Source organism: Arvicola amphibius, chromosome 3 (assembly GCF_903992535.2).
Source record: "Arvicola amphibius chromosome 3, mArvAmp1.2, whole genome shotgun sequence".
NCBI lineage: Eukaryota > Metazoa > Chordata > Mammalia > Rodentia > Cricetidae > Arvicola > Arvicola amphibius.
The window spans coordinates 55,991,116-56,015,366 of record NC_052049.1 but is presented as its reverse complement, the minus strand read 5'-3'; the positions used below and the strand labels follow the sequence as shown (position 1 = coordinate 56,015,366).

Below are 24,251 nucleotides of genomic sequence, written 5' to 3'. Positions count from 1 at the left end.
CAATCAGTCTCCCTCCACTATAAAAGGGGAGCTTTGTAAAAGATGAAGAATGGCGTGGATGAAGCTAGGTGTGTCAGTGCAATGAATGTTTGGAAAATTTTAAGTGAACAAAATTGATACCAATACAAGTAGAAAATATTAAAGGAACAATGGCTGTGGTTCTTTAAAAAATGTCTTTGCATTCAAGAAAGTTATTTTGTTTATATTTTTGAGATAAGGTCTCATCATGTAACCCTGACTGGCCCATAACTTGATATGTAGACCAGGCTGGCCTTGAACTCATGGAGATCGACTTGCCGCTGCCTTCCAGATGCTGTCATTAAAGATGTGTGTGTTGCCCATCATATTCGAGAAATTTTATTGCTCTATATTTTTAAACTGTATTGTATACATTAAGTTAAAGTGTTACAAAAACCATTTGATATAAATTAGTTTTGAAAAGGCAAAATATTCTGATACTCAAATAGAAAAATACAGCATAACAAAGAACATTTTAGATTTCTCTGCTTTGGAATATAGTTGTAAAAGTCATAAATATCTACTGGCAAGTAAAATTCATGACATATTAATAGGAGTGCCTCTGATAATCAAGCAGGACCTACCTAAGAATACATCGATGACTTAAGAAAAGCAAATACCTATCAGAGCGGAAGTGAAAAAGCTTCTTTTCTTAGTCCTGATTGCTTTGAAAATTGTTTTTACAGGACTAGGCATACTAGAAAGATTTCTTTTTCCTCCAAATAATTTTGAGATATATAAACATGGAACATAATATGTGTTATGCAGTAAGGTGTCAACAGATGATCGTGTTGACTCTTTAAGCTCGCCTATATCACATTATTTTCTGCTCCGATTCCTTCATATGATAACAGTGTTTCAGCCAGTAATCAGACTACTTAGGTGTAGCTCGCATTATAGCTGGCACGGCAGGGTAACTACTGCTGTCGTTTGAAGGTTTTCCTTCAAATCCCTCTATAGGGCTAGTGTGTGTTGTGTTGCCATAACAAAATATTCAAGACCAGAAATTTAGGAAAAAAAAATCTCTGTCACAGCCTAGCAACTGGGGCATCTGAGACTGAGCACTGCCACCTAGTGGGGGACCTTCCTGCTGTGTCATTTGAAGAAGGCAGAGGAGCAGAGAATGATCGCGTCCCCACATTCTCTTATGAGATCTCTTCTTACAGTTCGGTCTCACTTCAGTCACACTGGCAACACCTGAACTGGGTTCATTTCAGTTGAAATCATGGAGTCTCAAAATAGTGCACATGACTTACTGAGTAATGAAAACCAATAATCCTATTTCTCCTTCTTACCCTACGTTTAATCTCCTCCCAAACTCTTAAGTCATACCCTCTCCTCATTTTTACAGTTATCTTTTTAGTTTTACACATTCTTAATATTTTTAAATATTTATTTATTTATTTATTATGTGCACAATATTCTGTCTGTGTGTATGCCTGCAGGCCAGAAGAGGGCACCAGAGACCTCATTATAGATGGTTGTGAGCCACCATGTGGTTGCTGGGAATTGAACTCAGGACCTTTGGAAGAGCAGGCAATGCGCTTAACCTCTGAGTCATCTCTCCAGCCCAGTTTTACACATTCTTAATATTTTTTGTGTTCCACCAAATACAGATTTTGTATCTTAACCCTCACTGCCTAGTCAGAAGCTGGTTCCCTAACCCTCTTAGTAATTCAAAAAACAGTTACGTTGTGTATAACGTCTTGATAAAAGCTATTTTATTTCATGATAGATTAATATTTCTAACTTTCTGTCAACTCTTTTGAGACCTCTTAGAGGTTTATTCATCTCCTTTTCAAACATCAAAGCTAATGACTGATAAGTGCGTTAGGATGCACGTATCTGAAAACTGCGTATTGAAAGGACACAAATGAGTCCAGTAGAAGGGACAATAAAAATACATCTTTATATCTGAACGGAAATCTCACATTCAGATTAGTTACAAAAAATATTCTAAAGCCATAATGTATGTTTTTCTTTTATTAAGAGAGGAAGTTATTATAAAAAAAAACAAACTAAACCTATTGGGCTACGCTGACTCCTGCACAGTTCTTACTTAGGCTCAGCTATAACTTGCTGTTTGCTCTTAGGTAACAGGTTAAATTTGCCCCATGTGTTAGAAGTAAAGTTGAAACAAATTTTTCCAAGAAACTTAGAACCCTTTCCTTCTAGAAGCTTTAATCAAACAGCTCAGTTCTTCAGTTTATAGAGTCAATACTTAAATAGTGTACATAGATAAGCATGGTAGTCAGCTGGAGGATTATTGTTTGACAGGACTTATAGTACCAATTAGTATACATCTGTGACATTTAGCAGAGTAGCATTTGTTAGTGGACCAAATGGTGCTCCAAGCCGAATCCCATAGCACAGTAGTGGCAGTGGACTGTTAGTAAAGCCTAGCACAAGTGATGGACAGTGTGGCTCAGCCTGTGGTCCACAAAGTAAAGTAGAGGTCAGAATGATCCAGACTTGTACTTTGTGACTTTGATAATTTAATTGTAATCTTATTATAAATTATAAAATTATGTTCCTTTTGTATCTTTAAAGAAGACTAAAAATTACTCTAACACCAAATAACTAACGGTACCATGTGCTGGAAGTCATCTAGTTATCAGGTTACCTTTTCCGGGTAACCACATCTTTGTGAGCAAAGCAAGAATGTTGGAAGTGAAGAATCCTCTTGCTCACCTTTGCACAAAAAGACTCTGGCATGTCTTGAAATGTAAAGAGAGTCTAACAACATTAAAAACTGGGCATGGTAGCACATACCAGGGAGGCCAGGACAGGAGGGTCAGGGGTTCAAGGCCAATCAGGACTTGAAACTGCTGTGTGAGACTCTTATTAATAAACACTAGAACATAGAAACACGCACAGAGACCGAGAGACACAGACAAACACAGAAAGCAACAACAAAACAATAAAAGGCTCATTTAATTCAGCCAGGAGTCTCTGTAGCCTGGTCTGGAAGTTCGTGTGTCTTCACTGTGTTTTCAGAATTGTCAACCCTTTAATTTGCAGCGTTGAGGGCTCTATCCCATTCTTTCTGTTCTCCTTGGGTCAGATTGCAATAAATATTTTCTCCTTTATTTGTTTTGTTTATTGTCTTTCTCCTCTTGCTAAGAATAAGCCTTAAAGCAAGGGTTTTATTTCTGTTATATTCACTGCTATGTTGACCCTCAAAAGTCCTTGACGAGGGTGAGAAAACCAAAAAAGTGAATTTTTTCTGGACTTATAAAATAACAGCATAAACATTCATAAAGTATTCATAGGGTGAAGACCTTTCAAGGAAAAAGTAACAAATACTTGTAAACAATGTAGTCTGGAGAAAGCAATCTACATTCTTTCTTGTTCATTGGTGCCAATAAACCTGTTTTATTTTTCTAGTATATGAAAAAAAAGTTACCAGTGTCGGTTTTGGGCAGCTAAGAATAGATGAAAATAGATTTGAATCACTGTCTCAAAGACAGAGATCAAATCTCAATTCCTAGACCTGGCTGTAACTGTGTGTTTAAGGCTAACAGGGTTGTTGGTTGTAAATTCGCCCCCATCAACAGTGTATTACAATTTTATGCAAGTTTAGTTAAATGGAAAGGTAGCTTGCTTTCATTTAAAGACCGTGTGTGACACGTGCAGAATGAAAGGAATAGTCACTACAGGCCGTGGCACGCTTTCCTTGGAGCATGCTCAGTTTTCTCTTTTGTATTCATATGCTTTGGCTGAGATTACATTTGGGTTCATAAGTAAGCAGTACTTCACACAATCACATTTTAGCCTACATGCCTTTGGGAACTGTGAAAATCATTGCTCTCAACCATTTCAAGTATTGTAGAATAAACCTGTTTTTTGTTTGTTTGTTTGTCTGTTTGTTTTTTAAAAAAGCCAAGAGCTATGCAGTAGAACATGGTAAGATACCATATCTTCTGCGGGCTACAAATGCACAGATGGATTCCGTAGTATACAGCAGGCAGTGCAGCATGCACATGACTGTGGAACCTGCTTGCAGTATTTTTCACAACAAAGCTGTTAAAAATCAAACTGCTGTGTCCTCAGCCTCTCTGGTGCCCTTGTAGTAAAGTCATTCAGAATCTTCTCTTCCTACTGTTTTGAAGTATATCATCCATTCTTGCTAACCACAGTAACAGTACATTCAGTGTAACACCAGAACTTACTCCCTGCATCCAACTGGGACTCTGCACTTGTTCAGCAGCCTGGCTCCATGTCTTCTTTATCCTCTACTAACTACCTTCTCCACTTTATGAGACCAGCTCTTTGAATTCCACATTTGCATCAGCTATGTGCTGTTTGTCTCTCTGCCCTGATTTATTTGAACTTAACATAATGTCCTCCAGGGTCATTAATGCTGTCATACTTTTTATGGCTAAATAAAATTCCATTATGTATACGGGTCACATTTTCCTTAACCATCCATTTATCAGTGAACATTTAGATTGATTCTGTATTTTTCTGTTATAAGTAGAATTTCAGACAGCATAGGATTGCAGATGTCTCTGCAATACATTAATCTCTTTTCTCATGGATATACCCAGCAGTACTACCGTCAGCTGCTGTGACACATCTAAGTTTTCTGAGGACCTTGCGTATGTTTTCCCATAAAGGTGGTACCAGTTTATATTTCCACCTGGTCCCTTCTTGAGTAGTTTTAGGACTTTGAATGTGTTTAATCAAGTTGAAAAACAAAATCCATAGTTGCAGAGCAATTTTATGTATAACTGATATTTATAAAAAATAAATCTATAATCCTGATTTGACTACTAAAACTAAAGAATCTAAACTAAAGGTTTAATTTTTCATGTTCCTAATAAAATGCTAGGATTTCATTAAAAGTTTACAAATGGAATAAACATTGAATTTTTCAACCTGATGTTTTTCATAACTTGTGTGAGACCAGTGATTTCAAATCTAGTTTATTTTTCTTCTTCAGTATTCCATTTGCATTTTCATCTTCACCACCTTATATTTTATATTTTGGGTAATGATTGTAACATTTTAAAAGGGAATAATATATGGCTATCTCTAGGCATAAAGTTAATTATACTTGTTTGTGACATAACTAAGCATAATCCAAATAAAAGTCCTTCTCTCAATCCCTATGATCATCATACACAGACTTTTGTCTATTTGTACATTCATTGCTAATGTTTACCATTTCAAATGTCTGTACCTTAAAATTAAGCATTCATTTAGATTCTTATCATCTGTCACATTACTGTCAGCATTTAATATATATTCAAATGTGTCATCCAAGAAAGGTCTTTGCTTTCATGAAATTTCTAGAGGCCACTGCAGCCAGTGACATTGTTCGTCACTCCGTTAACGCAGTTCACTTGTGGAGTGGGAAGTCAGGAGCTTTTGCTCCCAGGAGTGCAAAAGAAGCCACCCTGTGATCGTCTCAGCAGCCTGTGTCCTGTGCCTTCTCTGTAATGATGTAGCTCTGTCTCTCCTTTATTCTTTGCAGAGTGCTGCAGCAGCTCCCAGCCCCGTGCTAGGAAACATGCCCCCAGGAGATGGCATGCCAGTAGGTCCTGTGCCACCAGGGTTCTTTCAGGTACTTGGAGACTTGACTAGGAATGTTAAGGCATAGGGACTCCTGCTTGTTGTTGTTTAACGATAATGAAGTAGGATGGGGCTATTTTAATTTTTCTAGTTTGATTCTTAAGGTAAATACTATGCTGTACAGCCAACTCTTGATTGCTCAGACTGGTTATCTCTACATTTTCCTCCTTTGTTGTATTATTTGTTATGACTAATATCAAACCATTTCAGTGATTAAGAAGGAAAAGAAATCAAAGTACAAAGTAGAATAATAAGATCACTGTGGTAAATACTTTAATGAAAGACACTAAAGATGTGAAGAGGTCCATTTTTAACTGTCCATATTTCTATAGACTAAGAATAATCAAGATTTGGCTGTATTTTCAAAAGTAGCCAAGTCATAATCTATTCATGTCATTAAAATTATAGGCTGTATCAAAATATCTGAAATCACCTTTGTGATTTTTCAGCTGGAACTTTTTTATTAATATAATTATATAAAATTTGAAGATCATATTTTCAACCATGTATTTAGCATTTTAAGTATTCAGTACCTGCTTCTTTTAGCAATGACAGTAATCATTTTAGAACAATCATGCATCATTTTTAAATTTCATAGATCTTCATCTTAAATCTGATAGAATTCTAACCCAAACCAGTTACCAGCATAAATTCTAACGAGTGTTTTGTATATGGTTAATTTTATAACACTCTGAGAAAATTCAGAGTTTAGGAGTTAGAGGTGGGAGGCAGTATAGAAATTAACATCCAACATACTGTCTTGTAATATAGTAGGTACCTATAAGCCAAATTGATATTTTGATTTATTTTTAATTTCAAAATTCTTGATAATAGTTATTAAGGTACTTATAAAAGCAAAAATAGAGATATTAAATTATAAGTAATGTTGCAAAATAGATACATTGGCATAAATGATCTCAATTAGACTCTAGTACAAACCCTTCACTTTTGGGCCATTTTTATTTGTCTAGCTGCTCTTTATTATTACTTGAGTCATATGTAATATTTAAAAGTCATATTAAAGCCACATTTTATCTTGAGACCCCTTTTTATACTGTAGGGACTGAGTATGACTCTTGATTATTAAATAATCACCATTTGAGAGAATGATAATAATAACGAACGCTTAATGATTGTTTTCTTTGTGCTGTGCTTTAGTGTAGTCTACATGCTTTCATAGATTCCAATTCCTTCAGCACCCAAAGTGTGAAGTAAGGATTCTTAGGATTTTCACTGCAGATGGAAATGCCAAAACATTGATAAATAAATGATTTTCACAGAAAGTGACAGGGCTAGGACTTTAATCAAAACAGCCTGAATTTCTACCATTGAAATTACCTTTGAAAGTTGATTGTTACCCATGACATACTTCCAGCTCATTTTGTTTTTGCTTTACACTCTTAGTTCTCATGCCAAAGGTGGGTTAGGGTTAGCGAGTAAGTTGGAGAGTATTATCTATTAGGTGCTGTTAAAAAAAAAAAAAGGAAGGTTGGGTGGGGAGGAAGCCAAACTCTTACACTATAGCATTATGCCAAAGTGGCTGAACCTATACATTTTCCTTTTCACATTTGGTAGAGTTAGCCCCTACCTTGCCTGTTTTCTTGTTAAGAGTAGTCAAAATAGCTTTAACTTCCTTTTAATTACTCTGATACAGTTCATGATTAGCAGGTACCACTAGATTCCAGACAGTGCGATATCTAAAATACAGCGTATACAGTGTACAACTTCCTGAAGCTCCTTATGTTAACAAAAACCAGCTTTAAAAATGACCAAGTAAAGTGAAAAGTTCTGTGATGGCCAAGGAAGAGTGATTAGGTCCACCGGAGGAGATGAGAGAGGGTTAGGAAAACTGCCCCGCGAATACGAGGAATAAGCAGAGGAATGGTATTTCAGACAGTGGTTCCAGCAACAAAATAAGCAGCTGAGGTGCCACAGAACACACAGAAAGCGCAGGATTGGAGATGAGGGGTCCTGGACACCGAGTGGAAAGATGTGCTCTCTGCTGAGGAGAGCCTGAAAGGGCGTAGTAAGAGCCGAGGCTATTTAGTACACTTCTTGGAGCCATCGGCTCATTGAGAAAGGCAGTCACTTGGAGTCAGACTTTAGGCTGCAGTCGGTTCAGACTTTGTTTGGGCATCCCTGATAAATATTTTTATAAGATCCCTGAAATCACAAGTCCAAAGAATGGTAAATTGACAAAAGTGGTTTAAGTATGGAGAATCTGAAAATAGGCATATTAAATGGGCAGGATGGTTCTTGTAGCAGATCAGATAACTATGCTTAGTCTTGGGAAAGGTATAGTTGGAAACTATTGTCAAAATAGAAACAGTAATCCAAATAATATCTTAAAATGAATGAAGAGTTAGGTGAAGGAAGCAGACAGAAAGAAGAACAAGAGAGGAAAGAGGATTAACTGCAGAAACCCAGAGGGAAAGGAATAGAAACCAAGTATTTCAAGACAATTGACCAGGTCCTATAGGGCCTTAAAGGTAGTTCAGAGTTTGAAGCTGATCTTAAAGACCGCAATGAGCTGTCGTGAGGAGTGTCTTCACATTTGCATCTTGAAAGAGAAAGATGGTTTCCGCTAGTCTGGGTTGAGAAGAATACATCCAGAAGTAGAAACTGTTGAAGAAATAGAGCTCAAGAAAAAGTCTTTCTGACAAGATCTGGGACAGTAGGACCAGAAGGAAAGAAACAGTTGGTAATTATGTTTGAAAAGCCTTAGTTGATTTTCATAATTAAGCAGAAGAAGAAAAAGTTGCAAGAATCCAGGAAGATACTGCAGTTCCTATTCTGGACCTTGGAATAATTGTAATGATTTTATCATTGTAAAGAAATATAGGGGATGGAAAATTCAGATCCATTGCATGATTTCTGTTTACCCAAGAAGGCTGTTTCTACTCTCCTCAAGGGCTTTCCTTTTCCTACCTATTCAACATTTATTTACACCTAGTATTTAAAATGTTCCTAAACTGTTGAAAAACTCAATCAAGTTCTAAAAAACTAATGTCTTAGTGATATAGTGCTGAGTCGGGCTGAAGTGTTTCCTAGTCAGTGTTGGTTTTCTGCAGTGTTTGGACTGTACTTCTCTGCGAGCCAGGGCACAACACATGTCGATTATGAATAGTAGCTGCCTTTAACATACAGAAGCATGGTAATAATCAGAAGCCCCAAATGATTATACTTGACAGAAAAACACCAGGTTCTACTCCTGAATCCATAGGCATTTTCTTCTGAGAATGGTTCACATCTAGAAAATTCACAGATGAAAACACCCAAGCTCAGCACAGCCATTCCACAAGTTCATTCTAGGAAAGGGACATTGCAAGCAACTACAGAAGGGCTGACTGTGATTTTCCCTATGACTGGCTCCAGAACGCTCCTAGCAAGAGATCAGGGCTCTCAAAGACCAAGCTTTGCAGATACCAGGGAATTCCTAGCACTCTGAGGAGCACTAAGCAGCTCTCTGCTCTCAGCTTGCTTGTAGCAGCCAGATTCCAGAAGCTGTTCTCTTCTCGTGTATTTTACAGCTGGGTAGAGCTGTACAGGGAGGAAATGCAAAGCTTATTTGGGCATAGCTGGAATGGAAGTCACCCATAAAGAGATTAAAGTATTAGTATCAAGTGAATAAAATTAATAATTTATAATTAACCTATGAGGCTCAGGCATAAGTAGTTTTGAGCTGTACTCATACTATAATCATACTGTAACAATTACGTTCAACATAGTTTCCCTAAGTAGACGCAAATGTATTGCTTTCATTCCCATTTACACTAAAGAACAACCCTCTCCCCACCCTGTACAACTTAAATTCTTTAGCAAGTGACCCTATAAATTCTAAACTTACGAATTCAAAACAATTACAACTAACTTTAATCTTAAAATCAATAACAGTGATTAATATCCCAGTAATTTAATATGCCCATTATGGAAAACAGCCTTTCAATTGTCGCCTTTATTTGAGACTTTGTTCCCATGTTATTAGTTTCTTTCTTGTCATTTTGACAAGGTACCTGGCAGAAGAAGCTTAATGTAGGGGAAGCTTGCCCTGACTCACAGTTTGAGAGGGGCCAGTCTAGCAGTGCAGGAAGCATGGCTGTAGTGGCCCAGTCCTTGGCGGTAGGAGTTTGCTGTGTGTTTGTTCATGTCTAAGTGGACCAGGAATTAGAAAGTGACTGGACGTGGCCAAGGCTTTACATAACCCTGATTTATAAGACTGCCCTTCTAAAGATTCCATAACCTCCCAAACGGCACCCCCTCTGGCTACAAGATTGTAAAACACATGAGCTTACCAGAGCACTTCTAATTCAAGTCATAGCACCATTTAAATTTTGTTTTTATTTAAATGGGAACTTCTATTACTTTAGTAAGTGACCAATTGAGTGAAATTAGAGGCTTTAGTTGGACTTGCAAAAGGAAGTATCAGTTAAGTAAAGGAAAGTTATCTAAAGAGGCACATACTCATTTGCCTGGAGCCTGTCAGAGGAGTGATTAGCGTAAGAAACCTCAGTGACACCCATTGTAGACCTGTTGGATGACTTCAGAGCCACCAAACTGTCTGAATGACTGGGACCAGAGGAAAGGCAATGGGATTCTGCATAGCCATCCGGAGTTTGCTTTCAGTAGAAAAAAAAAATACAGTAATGCATCAGTAATCTCATGTGACTTAACTGAACAGCTTCAGCATATACTAGGGAGCTCTAACTATAAATGATGTCAATGAGTTTTATGTCTGTGCTTTTGTATAGGTGTATTCATTCATCCAATGGCCTTATTGAAATAGGCTGTGGCGGTATTCCTTAGACAATTTTAGATATTCTAATTTATGTACAGTGGTCAATATAATTGAGCAACTAGTCTTTATAAGGTAAAGGAAAAGTAAACATTCTTTTGTATTTTAAAAAACTAGATTACTAATTTTGTCTGTTACCTTGTAAGATTCGGTGTTGTGGGTTGTAATAAAGGTTTTCCTGTGACTTATAGGACATTTAAGAGAGGTCAATTCTCATTTCTGGGATGTGGGAGAGCATCATAGTGTTTCCTGTTCCTGCTCTTCAGCTCAGAAAAGTTCCCAGATGGGAACTGGACCACATGTGTCACCCCAGTAACTGCACACATCCTTTATTGAAGAGCACGATGTAATCCTTTAATAGGCAGACATACTAGTATACATCCTACCTGAGTCTGTAGCTAATGTGGAAATACCTGTAAGTACTTGACTTGAACGTACAGCAAACTATAGACTTGTTCATTTTGCTGTGTATTATATTTTGTTTTAATTTTTCTCGTGATGCATTTATTATCTTGTAGTCACTAAATCTTACTATCCTTAACAGAAACAGTTTAAAACTAATAATATATTGATGCTGGCTTGTAAAAGAAAGGTTTTGGTGTGATTAAGGTTATAAATAAGTGTCTTAAGTAATTTAGTTTCAGGATGAGGTGCTCGTCCATATTTTTCCGTGTAAGTTGATTAGAATGCTGCTCTGCATAGAAGACATATTGCCACGGATTGTCAGTCCCTTTACAGAACGAGGGCATCAATGGGAAAGCTGCTTTGCCATCTAGTGGCAGTGTAGTGATGTTTCCAAAGATTCTATTTTTAACCAAACTGCACTGTAGCAAGCTGACCTAATGCTTTGACATAGTAATAGCGAAAAAGAAAGAAAGGAAGTAGTAGAGGGAAGAAAGGAAATAGTAGAGATTTTTTTGTTTCTAAACAGTGTTCTTATTGACTAGAAAAGCTCAGTATAAATGACATAAACCAGCTGAGTGGGGGACTCAACGTAAAACACTATTGTCAATACTTTGAAAGAAAAAGAATCAAACATGAGAAAAATAGTTACTCGCTCCAACTCTTGCGACTGAAAAGAAAGAAATGGAAATATTTTTACAAGCTCCGGGTTAAATGGTTGTTGGAAGTAAATATTTATTAACTTGATTTTTGTGAAAAAGTCCATTTTGAAGATGCCTTTATCTGTGTGCTCTGCGGTTTAGTCTTTCCGAGTCGGCCACACCAGCACCAGTACCTCCTGCTTTGTCCCGTATGCAGTTAGACAGTCTGCACGCCTCGTTAGACCTCTCTGCTCTTTATCTGCTCGTTGATCTTGCCACTGCCTTCCTTTGGTGGTCTGCATCTTTCCTCTTTTCCTGATACAAAGACTTTCAGAAGCAAGTCTTTGGAAATATAATTCTAGAGACACTCCTTTCCCATGCTCCAGGAGCTGTAGGTATCACTTTAAATCTTAATGAACCACAAGTTTATTGTGTTGTTTATTGATTGTGTTGAATAGGGCACTATAAATATCAGGTATAGTTATTAAAATATAACATCTAACATTGCCTGTGCATGTGTGCATACACATGTACACAGAGTTTTAAAGTTCAGATGGTAGAAATAGGCCGGGCAGTGATGGCTCACGCCTTTGATCTCAGCACTCAGGAGGCAAAGGCGGGAGGATCTCTGTGAGTTTGAGGCCAGCCTGGTCTACAAAGTGAGTTCTAGGACAGCCAGAGCTACACGGAGAAATCCTGTTTCAGAAAAGATATTAGAAATATTATTTCTCAGAGTCTAATGCACCAGACTTGTATAGTGGGAAGCAGGGAATACTGCTTATTTATCAAAGTTCAAACAGTAAAAATTAAACTTAGATTTTCTAAAAATGTAATTTGGAATGTTGGAGAACAGAGAATCTGTGCATGCAAATGGAGCAAGGCCTTCACTAGTGCAAAAATAAAAGCAACTGAAAGCGGAGAGGTGACCGATGGCCCCTGACTTTGGTAATGCTGTCCTGCAGTCCTGGTGATAGTTTTTCTGGTCTCAGCTATGGAACAAATTAATATTTCTCAGCTTGAGTAACTAAATAAGCTTTTTAAAACCTTTAATTCTGAAAACTAAAAGCCCAGTGGCATTTTCTGCATGGACAGGGAGCAAAAGAGGGACTCTGAGCTGTTGAGTATCTACTGTGTCTTCCAGTTAGAACAGAAGGCAAATAAATGTCTCTGTTAGAAATCCAGTTGTTTATCTAGTGAGCACTTCTTAGTTCGCCTGGCCATCTGAGACCAGTATGGTTTCCTAAGAGTCAAGGCATCAACATATGGTACTAAAGTTTTTAGTTTTGTGGTTGTTGTTGTTTTGTTTTTAACATAGAATCTGGTCAACTGTAATTGCAAATCACCTAGAGAGCCAATGGTGGTGTGTGTTTTGCCCCTTGGACCCACAGTCTCCTTTTCTTTTTCAAGATAGGGCTAAATGTGTTGAAAATGCTTGCACTTGCAACAGGCCTCTTTCCTCAGCCACCTTAGAACTGCTATTGCAGGTTTGTACACAAATCCTGGGTCCCTCTCATTCTTTTATTTTTCAGATTTCTAGCATTTAATATATGAGTAAGACTAGTGTAATTCATTAATGTACATGCAAAAATCTTGTTTACTATTTAAAATTGACATATAAATACTGATTTTTATAGGATATAATTTATATTTATAACAATATATGATAATTTATTGATATAGTGTCTTATATGAATATATTATCTTATTTACTAATAATATATACAGTAAATTATATTCATATACGATAATATGTTTATATTATTTTATATAATTTAAAAATTAGGGTAACATACCTATATCAAATATTTATCATTTCTTCATGGCGAAAGAGTTCAGATGCTATCATGGGGCTCCTGTGACACCTGTGTGCCATATCCTACAATCTGCTCTCTAGCCCAGGCACACTTCCCCTTCTCAGTACAGCTCAGTACATGATGAGCAGTTTCCCCCATCTCCTCTCCTCCCCACTTCATGCAAAAATCAAACTACTTGCAGTTTTAATCTAGAAACCCATAAAACTGGTATAGGTTTATCATGACGCACTTCCCCTAAAATCCCCAAACACGCTCTCGCTTATTCCTGGACACTTACACTTTTTATTGGATATTCCTTCTTCCCTCCCTCCTCTTCCTCCTTCTCTTCCTCTTCTTTATGATTAGGCAGTGAGCTCAAAACCTCCTACGTGGTAGCTAAGAGAATCTCCCAGTGAGCTATATCTCTAATCCTCGTTTTACCTTTTATTTTGAAACAGGATTTCACTATGTTGCCTAACCTGACCTCTAAAATGCCATACATCCCAGGCTGACATGAAAGTAGTATAAAACCCCTGCCTTAGCCTACAGACTGCTGGGATTACAGGTGTGCACCACCATATTTATCTCGTGTGTTTTGTTTCGTTTGTGGTTCTGGGAATGCTCACACCCTGGGCATGCCAGGCAAGCACTCTACCCCTAAGCTCTATCTGTGTCAGCTTCTTATACAAATAAATTAATTTCTCTGCATGGACGTTGAAAGGACTTCCCTACAACAATAGAAATGTCACAAGATATCAAATACCAGAAAGATAACAAAATAATAGCATTGTAAGTTGTTTTTGCAGTGATAACTGAATAAGGTAAACTAGAGCTAGAGCAGCTTTACATGAAAATATATATCGTGCCGTGCACAAAAGGAATGGATTTGTATTCTTTAGGGGAAGTTAGAAGCATTGTTTTAACTTCAGCTTTTTAAAAATAATTATACACTATATTTTATCATTATCTTTAGTCTCCCCCCAAACTCTTCCCAGATCCTTCCTACCCACCCAGCTTCATGTTCATTCATTTCCCAGCCATCTCTCCAAAAACAAAACAAAAAAACCAAAAACAGAAAAAACAGCAAATCCACACAAAACCAAAATCAAAACATGCATAAAATAAAAAAGAAAAGAAAAAGAGCTCGCACATGAGAGAAAGAAAATCAATAGGCAAAAATACAAAAACAAAACGAAAAGCATACAACAGTGCAAATACAAAGTTTGTCTTCTGTTTCCCGAGTGTGTATATTCCTCCCTAAAGTATGCTTGATATATACAGTGTCTCTCCATTGGTGGAAGTGGATTTTCCCTTGCCTAGCAGGTATAAATTGAAAATTAATCCTTGATCAGAGGTGGGACTTTGTGTCCCTTTCCCCTTCCTGGATGTGCTGGACTTAGGTCTGGTTAAACTTGGTCAGGTGTTGTGTGCGCTGTGGCAGTTTCTGAGTTCAGGTGTCTGAGAGATGCTGTTTCCTGGAGTCATCCACCACCTCTGGGTCATGGACTCCTTTTTGCCTCCTCTTCTGCATAATTCCCCAAGCCTTGAGGTGAGGAGTCTGATGAAGACATCCGATTTAGGCCTGAGTGTCCCGAGGGCTCTGACTCTCTGAACATTGTCCAGTTGTGAACCTCTTTGTCAGTTTACATCACCTTCAAACTTTTCTGATGAGGCTTGAGCCTCTCATTTCGTGGCTATGTTCCTTTAGGAGAATAATAGAATTAGGTTTTCCCCTAGGCCCATGGCCCGTCTAGTCTTGGGTTCTTACTTATTTTAGTGGTATCATGTACACGTTCCATCCCATTGAGTGTGTCTTAAATCCGATCAGAAAGTGTTTACTTCCAAACATTTGTGCCACTGTGGCACCAGTAAATCTTGCAGGTAGGTCACCATTGTGGGCTGCAAGGTTTGTAGCTGATGAATTGGTGATGATTACTTTTCTTCTCTGGTAGCATTCAGAGTCCTTTCTGGTACCACAAACACTAGTCTAGTCAATAGGGGTGAAGTTCTAGTCAGGCACCAGCCCAATTTCTTCATGTTTGATGACATAAGTAAGTTGTGTCTTCAGCAGTAGGTCCTTACCTTCAGTCTGTAAGGGTAATGAAAAGCCTTGCTAATAACCTGTAATGTTTGGAGGGGTCAATGGAATCCATTTAACCAACAACTCATCAAGATACAGCTGACACTGGAGGTTTTACTTGGTGTCATAAAATATCTAATTGTGACATTGTCTCCCAGTATATGGTGATCCCATTTCAATTCCTTTCATCCGTGTATTTATTTTAGGAATTTCCTACAGTAGTAGGTTTCCATGTGACTTCTCAGAAGGTCCCTCCCATATTGCATCCCTTACTCTGCCCTTCTACCCCTTTCCCGTTTCATCACTTCATCCCATTTGCCCTTTTATCTCTTTATAGCACTCTACTCCATTTCCCCTTTCTAGGGAGGTTCCCTCGTCCCCTATACCCATACTGGACACCTAACCTCTGCTGTTATCCAAAGCTTAAAACAAAAGTCCACTTAGAAGAGAACACGTGCAGAATTTGTCTTTGGGCTCTGGTTGTATGACTTAGGACAGTGTTTCTAACTCCATCCATTCACCTGAAAATTTTAGCTTTAAAGTTGAGTCACCCTAGTGCTTTATCCTAAGCTCTAAATCTCAATTATGTATTTTTATAATCAGATATTTATTACAGGTTATTGGTCTGTTGTTACCTTAGTACCATACACCAAAATAGGCATGTTTGTGAATTAAGAGACTTAAGTGAATCACTGACTTTTACAGAATGTTCAATTATTTATACTGTTAGACCAGCAGACAGCATAGTCCTCATTCACAATCCAGAAGTCTGTGCCACACACCTACATGTAGTGATTACATGGTATTAAAAGCTTGAGAAGCACTTTCATCTTCTTAAAAAGACCCATATTGTAAGTGACCAATTTTGATGTTTAGAATAAATCCATAAATAATCACCCTGCTTGTAACTGCTGTATGGGATTAGCTTGCCAAAAACACATCAAAGAACCTAGATCTGTTATTACTTTACAGTTATTTTAATTAAGTGTTGATGATGATAGAATATCTTAGATGCATGGAAGATAAACTACGTACTTATGCTGATCAGCAGAATATGCCAGCACAAGTATGTCATTTGTGAGCTAAATTAGTTTAGTACTAGTTGGAATTAAAATGTGTTAATCAAGAGTGTCTTATTCACTGGGGTGCCAGTGCTGTCTGATGTTCATGAAAAACAGAAAAAAAAAACTAAACAAATTAAGATGACTAAATTTTAAAAGATCTTTAGATTCATTTATATATAACATGCATCATTACTTTTCTATAGAAAATTCAAGCATCTTATGGAATTATAAAAATATGTAAACAGCTGTATATAAAGTATGACTTAGATGGAATAAGGAAGTCACTACACTATTGACTTTCAAAGTAATATTCCATGATAGTATTTATTGTTGGTAGTGTATAGCTTCAAAAAAGTTAGCATACTTAAGTTTAATAAGAATTTACTTGTAAGTAAAATATAGAATTTTAAAAGTAAAATGTAGAAATTTACATAGAGAAGATAATATGGAAGCTTTAATAAATTAGGTATTCAGTAACAAAAATAGTATTTTGATATTAAAAGAGTATTTGTCATTTGATTAAACCTTGTAGTGAATATATTTTGGATTTATTGCTAGCATTATGAATAATTGTATCCTGACATATTTTTATTTTCTAAAATTATGTTTTATTGATTCTAGAATAATCATGTCATGCTGGACTCAGGATCTGCTTACATTTACATTGGCCAAACTAGAGAAAAGATTAAAACTAGGCTTAGTAATGGCTCCTCCAGACCAAAACATACAGACATTTACTCATTGTATAATTGTTAAAATTATTGAAGACAATTCATATTTTTCCAGAATAAGCTTCATTTCACACCTCACATTTTTGTCTAAATGTTGTAGCATATAAAGTACATTTAAAAAGTAAGCTCTTTCTTATTTGCCTTTTATACTAAAGACTCTATTTAAGAAACAAAATATTTAATATTTATACTGAAATGTTGAGTCTTAATTGAAAGAAATGTATTGTTGAAAGCAGGTTTCAAAGATCAGACGTAAGACTTATAAGCTTTTAAAATATCTTTTGGGCGCTAACAAGATGGCTCATTTCAGTGAGTTCAATGCCCAGAACCCATGTGAAAAACAGTTGAGTGTAATGCACACACCTGTATCCTAGCACTGTGGAAGCGGAGGCAGGTGGAACCTTGGGCTTGCTTCAGCCTTTTCTATGTGGAGAGTTCCAAGCCAGTGAAAGACCCTTGCTGAATAGAAGTGGGAGCTCCTGAGGAGCATCCACCCACACAAGTAAACAAATACACACATGCACAAAACGTAAAATGAATTACAATAAAATGTTTCACTGTAAAAATATTAGGATCCCATTTGTCGTCAAGGCATTAGCTGAGATGAGCTGCTGTTGGGAATTGTTGCTTTTTCTGACGACTGCTTGTTAGTTGAGAACTTGGCATTCCAGGACTAATTGCAAAAACCAAGAAACAGTAGTAGAAAACAAAAGGCCTTGTCTAGGTAATCGAAATTGTACCCTTCTGTGTATAGTTGATATGGATATTGTCATTATAACTCTGGGGTGTCTCTTTGTTCTTGTTCTTGCTGGACTCTTTAGGAGACAATAATTTTGCCTTATTTAGGTAAGCACAGTTTTTTCCTCTGGACAGACTGCAGGGATCTTCTCACTAAACCCATACCCTCTCCCAGTGGTGTGCTTCATCGTTTACAATATCAGCTGCTGGCGTGTATTTTTAACGGGACAAGTAAATCGACCAGAGATGTTATACAGAACAACCAAGCTTTGTTACATTTCCAGTTAGTCGGAGTCCTCGGTTACTGCTCTTCATGATTCCGTGACTGAGGAACATAAGGAGCCAACCAGATATTTGCTGGTGCTGCATCCCTCAAGCGCACGTGTGTTTCTTTCCTGGAGAACCTCATAAATTATCATGTCTTAATGAGCAGTTTTATTATAATGATAACACTCTTCTAATCACACCATGAACATTTACCACACTCCCCACCTGTGTTCTATTTTCTGTCAGCATTTATCTTAAAAACAAGAATAAACATGCCCAAAGTTTATATATTATCAAAACTCTACTCCAGTGTTTAAGGAAAAAGAGGAAGAGCTTGTTAAATTCTTTTGCTTCAATTGTGGCATTTCTCTTAGTCTGATGAACCAAGACCACATGCTAATTAGTGTTTTATATGCAAATTAATTTGCTTACTGGAAATGCCACTGCCTTTCTGGCTTTTCATGTTTTGGTGGTGACTGGGGAAGAGCTCCATATTAAGTGAATGGTCACACAGTGTTTGAGGGCGGCGTGTGTGCATGTGTGTGTAAGGACATGCTCAGGCAGGCAGCTTGTGTGGGTCTGGTTGGTCCTAAGAATGAAGCGTGTGTCCATGCTATCCCATTCTGGTAGCAGAGCCAGAGGTAAGAAAACTAAAATGGCAATTCAGAACTGGTCTTTGTTTTTTTGTTTGTTTTGTTTTTTAACATGAAGAGGTTGATTTAATGAATTCTAATAAGGAAAACTTTTTGGTTTAAAATGTATATAAAGAACATATTCAAAAAGATTATATAGATCATATTTTATTGTAAATGTAACAGAAAATATAATGATTAAATGATAATCTTCCCTTTAGAAAAGCAGTTTAAATATTCTAAACAATTCTTGGTAGAATAGAAAATTAAAACTTAATGACATTTATTCTTAAATAAATTATGATCCTAAGTGGCATAGTTTTATTCTTTGAAAGACTGGTGGCCATGAGCTCACGTTCCTGTTGGGTACTGTTAGCCTTCCACCTTGTCGTCACGGTTACTGATTCTGTAATATGTATTTGTAGTCTTCGTTTCCTTTAGCCCGTTTTTTTAGGTTTAGTCAGTTGGGCTGCTATAATAAAATATTATAGAGTAGGTGATTTAAGTGACAGACTTATTCCTCAAAGTTCTGTTACCAAGAATATTCAAGATCAAGGAGCTCCACTGGTAGAGTGTTTTGTAGTATTGACATGAAGCAAGCTCCATCTGCTAGCACCAGTTAACCTGGAGTGGAGGCATACCTACATCCCTGCTCTCAGGAGGTGAGGCAGGAGAATCCTAAATTTAAAGTTATTGTCAGCTCCATAACAAGCTTGAGCCTAGTCTGAGCTATATGAGATCTGTCTCAAAAAATAAAACAACCACCAAACCCCCCACAATCTAAACAGCCTTGCATTCACTTCCCTTCTTAGTGGGCAGGAGAACAATAATTTCTCTCATTTAAGACAGCAGAGTACTCAGGAAAGCTCCGCCCTCTGCCCCCAAGACTCCCTACAGGCCCATCTTCAAATAGCTTTGCCCTGGGGATCCTGGTTTCATCCTAGGAATTCTGTGGCAACACAAACACCCAAAGCTCATGTTGATAATGGGAACATGCAGAAAGAACTTTGCCTTAACTTCTCCCTTGGGATGCAAACTAGATCATCATGCATTATGAAAAGCCTCATCCTGTACAGGTGGACCAGTTGGGAAACTGGAAAAATCATCGTCTAGATTTGCCGTCACTGAGAGCTGCATGTTTGATCAAGTAAGGGAGATGCAATACAGCTTCCGCAGAAGACACAGAGTAAAGGATTATTTTCTCTGAGCTTTCTTTGGTACTTGACATTTGGTGAAGAGAACATTCTGTTTGTTCCAAATTAGAGGACCGATGCACAGAACGTTTTTCCAAAAAATTATTCCTCAGATTAATTATAACATTGTGAGCCCTGAAGAACCCCCCGGAGAGAACAGTGAGCTTTATCTGCTCTGTTCACTGATGAATCTGGCCACCTAGGACCCGTGCCCTGTGAGCGCCCAGTGAGTCACTTGTCAGATGAGGGTTTCTCACTATATTCTTAGATCAGCAGGCACTCCTCTTTGTCCCCCGGTTGACCTTTAATGCCTCATAACAATGAGCACCATTGTTTGTCGGCGTGTTTCTTTCTTGACCACAATTTATTTTACTCTAGAAAACGTGGCCATTTTCTCCAACTGCTTGATAAAGATGGCTTGTGCCTTAGAAGCCTATGCTTTTCCCTCACCCCTCTTCATCTGTACGCTGTTCAGATGGCTACAGTTGTACAGTCTACTAATCTTTGTAGTTAAAGGCAAACTACAAAGAATTTATTCCAGGATCATAGATCCCTTGTTTTGTAAAGAATTTTCAAAATCATCTGTTCCAACGTCTTCATTTTAAGGTTAAGAAAACTGCAGCCCCCAGGGCTTATAGCTCAAGGCCACCCTACTCATTAGTTATGCCACAAATACTAGCATCCAAGCTCTTGACTCACACACAGATTTTTTTCACATACATTATAAATAACCTCTCTCAGGGATTTGATGCCCTATTTAAATCAAAAAGCAAAATGAAACAAAACAAACTGCCTCAAATATAAAGAATAAGCTTATTCTCAGGGCTACAGGGTCTTTGAAGAGCATGTTTGTCCTAAATTAAGAGTGCATAGAGTACCAGCATGTCTGTGAATACCTATCACTCATATTGCTGGTGGATACTCTCTGGCCTAGATCTTTATTTTACCATTGTTTATTTTAAATTGACTCCTAATAGTGAAGTACAGATGCCATTATAGAATTCTCTCAACTGATCCAGTGCCGATAATTTGGTACTGTAATGCTGTGTTTACATAAGCTAACTTGTTCGACAGTTAATATAGATGGCTGTCTGCTATGTTAGAGTTAGGATTGGTCTGAATATTTAGAATTTATACCAACACTAATTTTTTAAAAAATACTTCACAAAAGCATTTTTTATAATTTAGATAGAAATATTTCAAAAAAATCTGAGCTAGATTTTTTCTCATGTATGCTTTGTAAAGACACTTAGATGTTTGTGACTTCTGTCTGCCTCCTCTCTCCTCTCTCCCTCTCTCCTGTCCTTCCCACTTTTATCAGAACGCAAAATGATTTTTTTAGAGAAAGGCACGTGAGGAAATAAGCTGCCTTAACCTGAATCTGTATCTGCCAATATTATTTTACAGGGACCTGTACATCCCTACCCACCGCATATAGTGACACTCCCTCACAGTAGCCTCAGGTTACTTCTGCAAGACAGGTAGAAAGGTTCATATAATCTCATTCAAATACACTAATTCATGATTCAGTGTAGAGGTCAAGTAATCCAGGAAATTAACACTGTAGCATCTTTTCACATTAGGTGAGCATATAAATTTCAAGTATTATGTTTCAAATAAGGCACTTAACAGTTACTTGTCCCGGCATTTGGTATTTAGTGATGCTATTCACATCTTTTGACCTGGACTCCATTTCCAGCTGGTTTTATCATAGGTGGGAATTATTAGTAAGCTACATTTGTTTCTCAGTATTTCAATAAGCTGATAGTATGCCTTGAATTTGTGACTATATCATGAAGCTTCACTTGTTAAAGAGAGGCAACTACTATGAAGCTAATAATATAGTACCTGATTATTAAATTTAGAGGTGACTCCACATGTGAAAATTGTAATTGTGTAAGTAAAATTGGATGATTTAGAAAAGAAAGAAAAGACCCGAGCCTGGATGCTGGAATAAGCTGGCAATATGTAGCACCTCTCAAGTCACTTTAGAATAGTTTCTCCCATGAAGATGAGCGCTAACTCTGGTCACATCCATGAAAGCTGAACCTTTTAATAATCAACTTTGTTAAAACAAGAAAGTCTACTTACACGCTAGCAGCTGGAGGTAATCCTGTTATTTGAAACACGCACCACTTCTGCCCAGTAAAATGGTCTCCTGGGAGCACAGTGACACACAAGAGTACACGGAGCAAAAACAAGTTGCTGTTCATTGTAAACTTCATTTTCTTGTTGCCTTAGACTGCGAATGCATTATAGACACAAATCTTCATGGCAGAAATTTCTTGAGATTTTATTGCTGTGGACCAAATTTCTTATTTATAAAAGATATAAATGTAGGGCTCAATTATGTAAAATGTAAACTTGAAATGCAAAGATTTTTATTTACTTGTTATCTGTTAAATTGATTCTCAGTGTACATTAAACTGTTCTTGATATTTTAATTAATATACATCCCATTAGAAATAAGTACTTGCTTATTTTATATGTAAATGATCTTATAGTTAAATAATACATATAAATCAGCAAGAATATAATTATTCTGCTAGTTATTAAAATACAATAAAATAGAAATTTTGAATAGTTTAATAACTTTCTAGAAATGAACACCCGAGTCTAAGTAGTCAAGTATTGGACTCCTACCTGTAGGCAGTGGATACAAAGGCACTCCCAGATACTCAGTTTTCTACTAAAAGATGTAACCCAACTTAGCGGAATCTTTGTTACATCCAACAACACAAATTAGCATTACTTTTTAAAAAGAGACCATTTCCCTTTTGTTTAAATTAATATACTTCAGAACATACTATAATCAAAATATGAAAAGGAATTTTATCTTTAAAGTTTATAGTTAATCTTATAACAAACTCATAATGTGAAAAAGTCAGCAAAGTATTTTGGCTATAGACGACCCTTAGGAAACAAAATTATTTACAATATCATATAGAACAGCAGTGGAGAGATGAAATTTGATAACTTTAAATTTTTTATTGAGCTGGTTGGTGGTTGCACATGCCTTTAATCTCAGCACTCAGGAGGCAGAGGCAGGCGGATCTCTGTGAGTTTGAGGCCAGCCTGGTCTACTAGAGCTAGCTCCAGGACAAGCTCCAAAACTATAGAGAAACCCTATCTTGAAAAAAATTATTGAAAACTGATAATAAGTATTTATAGTTTATTCAAAAGTTTACATTCAGAACCTATTCTGTATAATGCAATAACTATCAAGCACCATTTTCAAATGGTTATTGGTTCTTTATCTTTTCTTTAGCAATTAGCTATCATTATTTTAGAAATTTATATTTTTAATTGCTGTAGTTAATCATCTTTGATGCTTTCGTATTTCATTTGGAAAATTTCCAGATTTTCTACAAAATTAAAAGCAGGATGACTCTTTACTTAGAAGTTTTTATTCTGCTGAAAATAGCCATATAAGAAAATGAATTGTTGTATGATTCATATTAATTCTGAATTCTTCAAGTAGTTTGGTTTTGATTTGTATTTCACAGCACTCTGATTTTTGGTCTGTCTGTTTGTCTTCACCAGCCTTTTATGTCACCTCGGTACCCTGGAGGCCCAAGGCCCCCACTGAGGATACCCAATCAGGTAAGATGTATGTGCTACTTAAAGTTGTTAAAAAGATCTTGGAAATAACAGAATATAACATCGTCTGTTATCCCCACTTACTGCTACTTCTGGTAATGTGCAATCTACTTGAAGGGCACATAGCCAGGCTTTGTGCTGACTGGCTTTCTGTGAGGTTTTGTTGGAGTGCAGAAGCACATATAATGCTCATGCCTTGTCCATGACTGTTTCTGTACCTGTAGAGATTTGAGGAGTCACACTGTGCGTGGCTTGCAGCCCTGCAGTATTTACTATCTATGTAGTTCCAGAAAGTGATTGACTGACTTGTGGAGCTAATTTCGCTAAATGTTGATCATCCTCTCAATGAAATTTTCTATAACATATTTTGATATGTTATGGAAACATACTTTGGTATGCTATTTTCTATGGTATAAAATTCATATCATTGTGCCTTGCTATAATGGCATGTCAGCAAGTAATTAGCTGTATCTTGAAGGGCTAAGTCTAAACATTCTACAGTAAATCTTCCCGGTGTGTGTGTGTGTGTGTGTGTGTGTGTGTGTGTGTGTGTGTGTGTTTTAAGAGTTTTAATTTTCTAAATGTTTCATTTTCATTATGTTGGTTTTAATCAACATAATAATTTCATATTTACTAAGAAGAATAAAGAACTTTTTATTTGTGAAGAGTTAGCAATTTAGCTTTAGGATGTGGGTACTATGCATACTTGTCTGTGGTAAAAGG

At 37.0% G+C, this 24,251-nt stretch overlaps 1 protein-coding gene across 4 annotated transcripts in view; it reads left to right on the top strand.

Moving 5' to 3' along the window:
- The window catches only part of Ssbp2 (single stranded DNA binding protein 2), a 251,742-nt gene that overhangs the window by 168,755 nt on the left and 58,736 nt on the right, over positions 1 to 24,251 (top strand). For 2 of the 4 annotated variants that reach the window (XM_038322332.2, XM_038322331.1), the window contains exons 5-6: positions 5,498 to 5,587; positions 23,472 to 23,531. In XM_038322332.2, the coding sequence (XP_038178260.1) occupies positions 5,498 to 5,587; positions 23,472 to 23,531 (150 nt within the window). The remainder of the gene's footprint in view (positions 1 to 5,497; positions 5,588 to 23,471; positions 23,532 to 24,251) is intronic. The other 2 variants (XM_038322334.2, XM_038322333.1) reach the window with 1 other exon arrangement.